This window comes from Sminthopsis crassicaudata, chromosome 4 (assembly GCF_048593235.1).
Source record: "Sminthopsis crassicaudata isolate SCR6 chromosome 4, ASM4859323v1, whole genome shotgun sequence".
Taxonomy (NCBI): Eukaryota; Metazoa; Chordata; class Mammalia; order Dasyuromorphia; family Dasyuridae; genus Sminthopsis; species Sminthopsis crassicaudata.
Genome location: NC_133620.1, coordinates 660,772 through 672,026, shown reverse-complemented (window position 1 = coordinate 672,026; position 11,255 = coordinate 660,772). Strand labels below are relative to the sequence as shown.

Below are 11,255 nucleotides of genomic sequence, written 5' to 3'. Positions count from 1 at the left end.
ACTCACTGAGCAGATATGACCTCAGCCAGCCCATGGATCAATTTCTATTATGGGCTTACTCGGACATACAAACAGACATTAATGAAGCAAAATGTCATTAGTTAAGATGGAATGGAAGTCTTAGAAACCCTGGCACATGGTGAGAGAAACTTAAATAACGAATAATGGCTTTTTATATACATTATGATGGGTCTCTGCAGTATTTATTTAGCCAGATCAACCTGGCCTGGCTATAGTGCTCATGTAACACGCTCAAGCTTTGCGCGTAGGAGATGTATTTAGATGGCATTCTGCTACATCAACCCCAATCTAGAAAAGGATCTGCACAAAGCCCTTGGCTGACATTAAATGTTATTTAAATGTAAACTAATAATAAGAATAATAATAACAGTTGGATTCTGGAGAGCCTGAAAATTTGCAGTGCATTTTATATCTGTTATCGCATTTGATCCCTAAAACAATCCATGAAGAAGGTGCTATTATTAGCCCAGGTCATACAACTAGAAGATATCTGACCCCTCTCTCAAAGAGCTCACATTCTAATGATGGGAACAATATACAGGATGCACACAGTGGGCATAGGAGGGACAGCCTCACATAGTGGGCACTAGCAATCGCAAGGACCAAAAAAGGCTCCCTGAAGAAAATCGAGTTTGAGCTGAATCTGAAAACAAGCCAGGCAGAAGTAAGGCAATTGTTAGGTGGCCAACATCTGGACTCCATGCATCAGCTCTTTCCATAGATAAATATTTCTGATGGTTATTATCCTGGATGTTCTCAATGCTGATTAGAATCATACCCTGAAGCGGAGGGTGATTTGAAATGATCCCAGAGATACATGGATCTCCAATGATTAATCAGTTAACATTTATTGAGCATCACTGAGATGCCAGGCACTGGACTTCATGTGGGGGATACCAAGGCAAAAATAAAACAGGCTTTTCTTCAAGGAGTTTACATTTTTCAGGAGAATCAAATGTATTGAATATCATGAATGATTGAATGAAAAAAGCATTTATTAAGCACCTGTTTTGTGGCAAGCATCAAAAGGAACACACAATACAAACACAAAAAACAAGAGTGGCCCTGTCCCAAAGGTGCTTACAATCCTGATTAGGAAGGGGAGGGGATTGGCTAGAGAGGAACACTTTGACTGAGAAAGGATTTGGGAAAGGAAAGTCAAAGGGGATTATATTGATATAACCCATTCCGGAACAACAGCAGAATTGATTTGCTCATGGTTCCAGAACCAGAGGAGGAACTAGAAGAGGCAATAGGAACAGATTGTGGAAGAAGAGATCTAGAGAGAAAAGAGTGAAATAAACCATGGCTGGGGCTTTCTTAAAATTGTATTCTAGGAGAGGGAGGAGGAGAGCAAACTCCTGGGAAGAAAGTCCTCCAGGATATAGTTATTTGCCATGAGGGGTAGCAGTAGTGCTTGCTAATAAGAAAGCACTGATGGCAGCAAAAGCCAGATTTGAAGTTAATCTAATGGTTCAGATCTCATCGGAAGTCTAAGCCCTCTAGGGCTGCTAGTTTGAATGTCAGACAAGAATGGTAGGAGAAAAAAAGAAGAAAGTATAGAAAAGAGTTTGTATTGAATGAGTGAGTGAGTGAATAAAGGAGGGAAGGATGGTCAGTGAAGGGCTGTTATTTATCAGAAGTGTAGAAACTCTTTCCATTGGTATAGATTGAATGCTTATGGACTATTAGTCTTTGAGAGTTGCTTGGGGCATTGAGAAGGGAAGTAATTCACCCACAGCCAGGATGGCTCTGAAGAAGGACTTGGTCTCCGAGGGCCAGTCCTCTCTTTTGGAGGGATACACTAGCTTTCAAGAAAAATCCCAATGTGTTTTATACATGCCAGCTGATAAGAGAACCAAAGCATAAGCAGGAAAAGAAGCCCATGTCTGAAGAACAAGGGTTCAGATTGAAATGTGTCTTTGAAGGCTTCCAGTCCCACCTGTGCATCCTTGAGCTGTTATTTCAGCTCCCTATTCCTTACTTAGCCCCTCAGTGAAATGAGGATGTTGGATAGGTGCCTCTCTAGCTCCTTCTATCTCTAAGTCTTGAGCTTATGATCTTAGCAGCTAATTATAAAAAGAAATTGGGCGGTGAATATATAGGAAAATATTTGTAATATATAGATAGATATTCAGATGTCCAAATATAGAGTAGCCCAGAATTCAATTCAATTGGAAATGCAATTCTTAAGCAGCAGTCATGTGACGGGCAACATGTAGACATGGTGGATCTGGAAACAGGCAAACAAAATGGCCGACTGCTCCTGCTCCCCAGTCTGTCGTCAACATATTCTTGTAATGATCTTTTTATTAAAAACAAGATCTAAACATAGTACGCATAATTAAAACAAGCACCCAAATAAACAAAAGGCCATATACTTCATTAGTTATAATCTGTTGTAATAATGTGTGCGCCAACTTTGACAAAAGGTTAATATAAATTGGCCATGAGCTCCTGCGCCCCAAGTCCTCTTTTATATCATTTCTCGGTTTTTGTGAGTTTGAAACAATTGACTCCAGCACTTTCACTGAGATTCTCACACCCTGTGACACTCCCTCAGAAATCACGTGGATTCTCTTCAAATTAGTCGTGACTGGCGTACTACATCAGCAGTATTCCTTTGTGTAGAATAGGATGTTTAGAGTCTGGATTTTTAACTTCCTCTCACATTCGGCCCACTCACCAGCTGATCCCAATTCCAAGGCCTATTTCCCTACTGGCATTCTCACAGCCAAGCTTTAGGGTACTGTTTGTGAAGATGGATGTGGGTCAAAATTATAGAACCCTAAAAAATCAATGAGTTCATTTAGCGGCCATTTGGTGGCTTTTCCGTGGACAGGGACATTCATGGAAATTTCCTATAAAGCAACAGCTGATCAATTGGAGAGAAGGCAGATTGAATCACGAATACCCCCCTAAAAAAGTCTCATTCAAAGCTTGTAGTATGAAATTACGATTCATACTACATACTCCCAACTTGCCAATCCCGATATTCAATCAAAAAGTCCCTTGAGCTAAACAAATCCAATAAGATTTAACCTCGTTAAGGGCAGGGGCCTATTTTATCTTATCTTTGAATTCACAGTACCTAGCACAGTGCCTGGTACCTAGTAGGTATCTAATAAATATCAGCTAAAACGAATCGAATATTCTGAAACAACAAAATGATTGTGTCTTGTCTCAATTCTGAACATGGGTCTTCCTGAGCACAGGTGGGTCAGGCTATCCCCTATACCACCTAATGCAGTAGGTTATCACCTACACTACCTAAAGCAGCAGGCTATCCCTTATACCACATAGTGCAGTGGTATCAAACTCAAATAAAAGCAGGAGCTACCATTCTTTATGCCACAATCCCTGGAGGCTCCATATTGACTTAGTTTTAAATGTGACCTTATTGATGTTTATTTGTTAAATATTTTCCAATTAGATTTTACTGTGACCCAGGCTATCCCTGAGTGCACTGTCACAGCTGGCAGTATGTAGCCTGTTTGTGGGTGGGGTTTTGGACACCTCAACTTTGGGCAGCTCTCTAGGAGTAGAATCCCCTCTAGCAATCACAGTCCCAGCTGTTATCCCTAGCTTTGGTGCTGCTAACTTTGATTGATTAAGTTTTGTTGCTGTTGTTCCAAGAAAAGTAAAATTGATGGAGATAACTAAAGTAACTTAAGATTGCAGATCATTGTTTTAGGAATAGTTCTCCAACTTGAATAAAACTAGTTCCATTAACTCGTGAGTAATTGAGGGGAATTACGAGAAGAGTAATTGGTATTGTACCAAAATTCAATATTTCACACTTTCAGCACTTGCCTAAAAATAAAAAATTATAGCAAGACAAGGGAAACCCGCCAAGACAGAAATCACATGCTGCAGCAGCTGCAAATTATTGGGAAAGAGAATCAGCCTCCAATGGGATGTAAGATCAGTGTTAAAGTCCAGATTGGATTGTTCTTTTGAGGCCTGGAAGAAATCCCACCTGCCTGAACTCCACTTTAACTGACCTCCCTGCTCAGTAACCCATATCAGTTCCCAGACCACTTCCCAATTTTCTTTCCCAGGAAACACTAAGACTCTAAATTTCAGAATGGAGGCACATACCTTCAGTCCTTCTCATCAGCCTTCAGTCCTTCTCATCAGAATCTGGCAGAGTCTGGAATGAAGGAAGGAGCTCTGATAGGTAATGGTCCTCGAAAGATTGGGTGGCTGACAAAGTCCAGCATTGGAGTAGTGAGACTCTGGGAGAAGGAAGGAAGGAAGGAAGGAAGGAAGGAAGGAAGGAAGGAAGGAAGGAAGGAAGGAAGGAAGGAAGGAAGGAAGGAAGGAAGGAAGGAAGGAAGGAAGGAAGGAAGGAAGGAAGGAAGGAAGGAAGGAAAGGAAGGAAGGAAGGAAGGAAGGAAGGAAGGAAGGGAGGGAGGGAGGGAGGGAGGGAGGGAGGGAGGGAGGGAGGGAGGGAGGGAGGGAGGAAGGAAGGAAAGAAAGAAAGAAAGAAAGAAAGAAAGAAAGAAAGAAAGAAAGAAAAGAAAGAAAGAAAGAAAGAAAGAAAGAAAGAAAGAAAGAAAAGAAAGAAAGAAAGGGAAAGAAAGAAAGAAAGAAAGAAAGAAAGAAAGAAAGAAAGAAAGAAAGAAAGAAAGAAAGAAAGAAAGAAAGAAAGAGAAAGAAAGAAAGAAAGAAAGATAAGAAAGAAGAAGAAAGAAAGAAAGAAGAAGAAAGAGAAAGAGAAGAGAGAAAGAGAGAAAGAAAGAGAAAGAGAGAGAGAGAAAGAGAGAAAGAGAGAAAGAAAGAGAGAGAGAGAAAGAGAAAGAAAGAGAGAGAAAAAGAGAGAAAGAAAGAGAGAGAGAAAGAGAGAAAGAAAGAAAGAGAGAGAAAGAGAGAAAGAAAGAGAGAGAAAGAGAAAGAAAGAGAGAGAGAGAAAGAAAGAGAGAGAGAGAGAAAGAAAGAAAGAAAGAGAGAGAGAGAGAAGAAAGAAAGAAAGAGAGAGAGAGAGAAAGAAAAGAGAGAGAGAGAGAGAGAGAGAAAAGAAAGAGAGAGAGAAAGAGAAAGAAAGAAAGAGAGAGAGAAAGAGAGAAAGAAAAGAGAGAAAGAGAGAAAGAAAGAAAGAAAGAGAGAGAAAGGAAGGAAGGAAGGAAGGAAGGAGAGGGAGGAAGGAAAGAAGATGAAATATATAATATAGATATGTTATCATACTAATATATGTCTATTATATGCTAGTGCTGGCCTAAGGGATGGAGATACAAAATGCAAAGAATAAAGATTCCTATCCCTGTGAAGCTAATATTCTAATGAGTAAGACAAATGGTTATAACCTGAGGCAGAGTAACTAATCGAACAATTAGGGAAACTGGGTCAGGACATTAAAAGAGAACTGTGGCACAATATGATAAATATATATAAACATAAAGAATCAATATATAATAAACATATAAATAAATAAAAGGAATAAATATAAAGAGCATTCAAAAAAGATAAAGTACTTTAAACACATAAGTAGTTGGGGGAATTTGGAAAAGGCCCCCACAGAAGATGATGCTTGAGCTGCTTCTCAAAGAAAGTGAGGGAATCCAGGAGGTGGGGTGACATTCCCTGTATTCTGGATATAGGGGACATCTGGTACAAAGGCACAGAAATGACAGATTAGTATTAATTGTGAATTGGTAGGAAGTGTCCTTGAAGGACACTGAACTGGATAAACTCCAGGGCTTCTTCGAACTCTCGCATTTTATAATCTTCTAATTGGATTTTTCTTCTTGCATCTCCATCCCTTGGCTCTGGAAACCTACTCATAGGTGATTCCTGTCAAATCAAAAAGTGTGGGAGACTCAGCTAAGGCTAAAATTGTCTGAATTTCAAGGTGCCCATATCTGCTAAACTAGTGTGTACCCAGGATCTTGCTTCTAACCTTTGGATCACTGAATTTACAACTTTTGCAGGTCTCTCTAGCTTTGATTATGTTTTAGCTTGACTTCTGCTTTCTGCAGTCACCTCAGACCCATAACTATCAACCTGGTGTGAGATCAACTGCCTGTCCAATTATCTTTGTGTACTTCTTGGCATATAGTAGGTGTTTAATAAATGCTGATTGATGGACTGTTCTGATCTCCCAGACCACTTCCTTGATGGGCAATTGGTTGCTTGGTTTATGTTTGAAACGCTAAAAATAGTAGAAAAATCCCCCTCGAGGAACTTACCATGGTCTCTTTAACTGAATAAAGGTACTGCTTACACACAAAACATAAACACATATAAAACAAATTTGGGGCAATATAAAATGTATTTTTGCTTACTAATGAAGCAGAATTTTTAATTATTGACAAATGCACAATGTTATTTTTCATGTAGTAAAATATCATGGACAACTCTGTATGAAGCCCATGCATGAAAAATAAAATTGGCACAATAGATAAAGCCCCAGGGCTGAAGGAAGACTTTGTTGTGCCATAGTTCCCTTTTATTGTCCTGACTCAGTTTCCCTAAATTGTCTGCCTCAGTTTCCTTGAATTGTTCTGCTCAATCCTGCTATACCAGCCCTTCCTCCTAATCATCATGATCCAGATAAGGAGCAAGGCCTTCCATCTTGGACGTCATGGACCCCAGACCTCCCTTCTTATCAGAATGTCTGATGCCTCCTCCTACCTTGTCAAAAGCAGATTTGATAGTCCCTTCTGCTCTCAGTGCTCTGAATCCACCCCTGCCTCAGTCTACCCCCCCCTCTTGTGTGGCTTAGAGCCACGTGCATATATATGTCATTGAAAACTTACATTGTCTTGGAGACAATAGTCTCATTCAGCCCTGGGACCAAAACCATGAATCCATTTGGTGCCAGCAAATCCCTCCCTTTCAATAAAATATTAAAAACTCTCTATCTCTATCTTGCCTCAGTTTCTCTGGCATTACAACCTGAGTTCAAATCCTACCTCACATGGTTATCAACTGTGTTCTTGAACAAGTCATTTAACTTTGGTTTGCTTCAGTTTTTGTCATCTGTAAAATGGGGGTAATAATAGCACTAACTTCCAAAGACTGTTGTGAGAATTAAGTAAGATACTATCTGTAAACAATTCACAAACCTTCAAGTGCTCTATAAATTCTGGTTTATTGATGCTAGTATGAAGAGGCAGAATTAGAGATCAGAAAGGGGTTCTATATTTTCTTTGCTAAGTGTCACCCCCTAAGAAAAAAGACCCTACTTGAACTTTCAGACAAGAATCAAGCTATTTGGGTAACTTGAGGTCTGAGTCTTAGCATGTCCATCAGTCCAGACAATCTATCTGACCAACTCAAAGTGTTTCCCAGTTTCTTTTCCAAACCAACAGCCAACCTCACCTCAGCAGAGCCCCTTCCCAATGACCTTTGCTCTCTGAGGAACACAGAAGAGAATGCATCTGTATTATGCTGCTATTGAAAGTGACATACCCAAACTCCACAAAAGGCTAATTAAGATAGAGAGGCCGGAAAGTAGGGAGTTGCCCATTTTCCATAGTCTCCTGTGATTGCTTAATCATAAATCTCTGGGTTCCTCCTCTTAGTGACCAGTGATCAATGCACCCATATCAGAAAAGTCTTGGTGCCAGGAAATGGAATTAGACTTTTATTTAGTCAAGGGTGGGCAAAGGGGAATAGAGGCAGAAGTAGGAGAATTTGGAAATTGGATAGATGAAGGCAGACCCAATTGGGAGTGGACTGGGACAAAATGCACTTCAGTTGGAGCTATCCAAAAGTAGAAAAGCCTACCTAAAAAACAATGGGCTCCTCATCAATACAGGACTTTGAGGAAAAGATGATAAACTGTTTGTTCCAGAATGGTATAGAGAGCTTCGTGATCAGGGATGAACTGAACTAGACAGCTTTCAAGTATGACCTTTTACAATTGTGAAAGTGCAGCAAATATTGATTATTTTAATATTTTAAAAGAAAAAAAGGAAGGAAGGAAGGAAGGAAGGAAGGAAGGAAGGAAGGAAGAAGGAAGGAAGGAAGGAAGGAAGGAAAGGAAGGAAGGAAGGAAGAAGGAAAGGAAGGAAGGAAGGAGAGAGAGAGAGAGAAAGAAAGAAAAAGAAAGAAAGAAAGAAAGAGAGAGAGAGAGAGAGAGAGAGAAGAAAGAAAGAAAGAAAGAAAGAAAGAAAGAAAGAAAGAAAGAAAGAAAGAAAGAAAGAAAGAAAGAAAGAAGAAGAAAGAAAGAAAGAAAGAAAGAAAGAAAGAAAGAAAGAAAGAAGAAAGAAAGAAAGAAAGAAAGAAAGAAAGAAAGAAGAAAGAAAGAAAGAAAGAAAGAAAGAAAGAAAGAAAGAGAAGGAGAGAGGGAGGGAAAGAGGAAGGCAGGAAGAAGGGAGAGAGGGAAGGCAGGAAGAAGGGAGAGAGGGAGGGATAGAAGAGAGATAAGAAAGAAGAGGAAAAGAGAGGAAAGGGAAAGGGAGGGAGAAATGGGAGGAGGGAAAGGGAGGAGGGAGAAATATATCTCTAGGTCATAAGTAAAAAGTTGAAGTTGTTCATTTCTTGTTTTGTTCATTCATTTATTTTAGCATTTCAAACTCTGAACCTTGATGTCTATTAAACCAGGCCTAGGAAAGCTATTTTCCCAGTAATAGAACTTCTTTTATCATCTTTCCCCCCCTAATTTGTGATGAAAATAAGGACACTAAACATTTAATTTGGTTTTGTATATGTTGCAGAGTAATATACCTAGAAGTCAAATCACGTTCCACTACAATACCCCGTTTGCATATATACTGTCAATGAAATTCTCTGTTGGTGGGAACAAGTGTAGTTTTCCTCTTCTCTAATTCCTGAATCGACATAAACAAACCAATTTATTTTTCCGGCTGCCAGGCAATATATCCATTTGTGAAAGGCCTGTTAGAAACAACCTGAAGGTAATCCATAGGCTGAGGACCTAAGAGTATACCTGCTTTCCATTTATAGATTGGGGTAAAGGGAAAGAATTAAGAGGTTTCTATGAGTCATTATTCATTTTCTTATTAAGTAAAGGAACTTGAAATGCAACCATCAATAAGAGTACTCATATTTATTCATTTTTTAAAAATATGTTTTGTTTTGTTTTTAAGTATGTTATGTTTCATTAACAGAGAAAATCCAGAGTGGCTCCCGCCATTAGATCATTGAGAGTTATGACTGGTTCATGAAGCCAGAATGTATCTAAATAGAACTGGAGCCCACGACTTCTGACTTGAAGGTCAAATCTCCCAGTGGCCCATGCTGCTGATCATCTATACTCGGGAGAAGGAAAATAGCCACCTTAGTGGGTCTAATTCTTTTCTTGAGCATTCCTCGTGCACAACTAAGATTATGCTTCCCATAATACATATCTTGGTTAGGGTGAATCTAGCTGCACTGATATAAATCCAACTTCATGATGTTGCTAAAATTCTGTTTTACCTTCAGCTTTATTGGCAAATACTGGAAAAATCAATAGAAAGGCAAATGGATGGACAGTGTATTGCTTTTTGTACCAGGCTTGTAAAGAACTTGACAGAGCATGTCCCCAAGTCTTTGTGTTTTTTTTTAGCTTAAAATTTAGTTTAAAATTGAACTAATTTTTTAAAGAATCTCTACTGGGGATTGAATTGATCCTTGAAATGACCCGGGGAGGTGGGGGCTATTATTAGTCCCATTTTAGAGATGAGGAAGCTGAGATTGAGAGATGTTAAGTATCACATATCTGGTATGTCAGAGGTAGGATGTCTTGCTAAGTCAAGTCCCCTGAGTTCTCTTATGGACCAAAGTGGTAGGAGAACACTGTACTTCCAATAAGACAAGCATTCTGGCTTGGGAGTCTGATGTTGCAATGTGAACTTAGTGAATCCTTTTACCACCTTGGGCCTCAGTTTCCCCATCTGTAAGATGAGGATTTGGGGGCAGCTAGGTGGCACAGTGGATAGAGCACCAGCCCTGAATTCAGGAGGACCCGAGTTCAAATGTGGTCTCAGACACTTAACACTTCCTAGCTGTGTGACCTTGGGCAAGTCATTTAACCCCAGCCTCAGGAAAAAAAAAAAAAAAAAAGATGAGGATTTGAACCAGATGACCCCTAAGGGCTCTTTAGCTCTCAAGTTACATTTTAATTTGGGGGAATCTTTAACCACCTTGGTGAAATTGCAGCTCTATGGTACTTGTCCAAAACCCAAAAAAGTTTTGTTGATCTTAGTCAATAAACATTTCTTAAATGACATTATGTGCCAAGGACTGTATTGATCTGGGCAATACAAATAAGAAAGAGAAAGAGTTTATAATCTCCTGGTGAAGATGATCCACAAAAATAAGGTGTTGGGGGGGAGGACGGGCTGCCAGGCGGCACTTGGCATGGGGCCGTGACATTGGTGGATACCAAGCAGGACAGCTGATGTGAACTCAGTTTAGTTGGACAATCTGAGTCCGCTAGAAAGGGAGGCAGACGTTGGGTAAGGGCCCCTCAGCAAGCACAGAAGGAAATGGCCTGCCTCTCTCGAATCATACTGACATCCGGCCTTGTTTCCCTCTGTTCCCTCTCTTTCCAGCTCCAAGTACGGCCCAGTATGGAATCACCGGAAGTGCTGAAATCCTGTTCTCCTGCTGGTCCCTGGTCCTGTCACTGCCCTCTCTCACCAGCATACTCTACCTGAAGGACATCATTCTACAATAAATGTACAGACCCATCAAAGGCTTTGAAGGATTCTCAGTGCCGATGACTGGATCCAATCTGGTACAGTTTGTTCAGAGCAGCGTGGGATGTAATCAGCAGTGCTTACATGGGGAATGATCGCCTTCTGTAGAATTGCTCATTATGTAAATACTTTAATTCGACTCCTTTTTTGATTAGCTGCATTACCGTGCACATTGTCCTTTTTTTAAGACGTGCGAGCTCTGAAATTACTTTTAGAGGATATTAATTGTGATTTCATGTTTGTAAGCGACAACTTTTCAAAAGCATTCAGTCATGGTCTGCTAGCTTGCAGACTGTAGTTTACAAAAAACAAAAAAATAAAAAAAAAACAAAAAAAAAAAAGAATATTGCAGTGAATATGGGATTCTTTGAGGCTGCAATACAATCATTTAGTTCCCAGTTTCAAAAAAAAAAATTCTTCCCATTCACACAGATGCATTTTTCCTTTTTTTTTTTTTCCTCAGAAAAACAAAAGCAAATACGATTGCCTTCAGACCATTTCTTCAAAATATAACACATATCTAGATTTTTCTGCTAGCATGATATTCAGGTTTCAAGAATGAGCCTTGTAATATAACTGCGC

At 39.7% G+C, this 11,255-nt stretch overlaps 1 protein-coding gene across 1 annotated transcript in view; it reads left to right on the top strand.

Annotated features, from left to right (window-relative positions):
* Window positions 1-11,017, top strand: part of NEGR1 (neuronal growth regulator 1) — a 1,167,619-nt gene extending 1,156,602 nt beyond the window's left edge. Inside the window, exon 7 of the mRNA XM_074265586.1 lies at window positions 10,527-11,017. Coding sequence (XP_074121687.1) covers window positions 10,527-10,651 — 125 coding nt within the window. The 3' untranslated portion in view covers window positions 10,652-11,017. The remainder of the gene's footprint in view (window positions 1-10,526) is intronic.
* The last annotated feature ends 238 nt before the right edge of the window (window positions 11,018-11,255 follow it).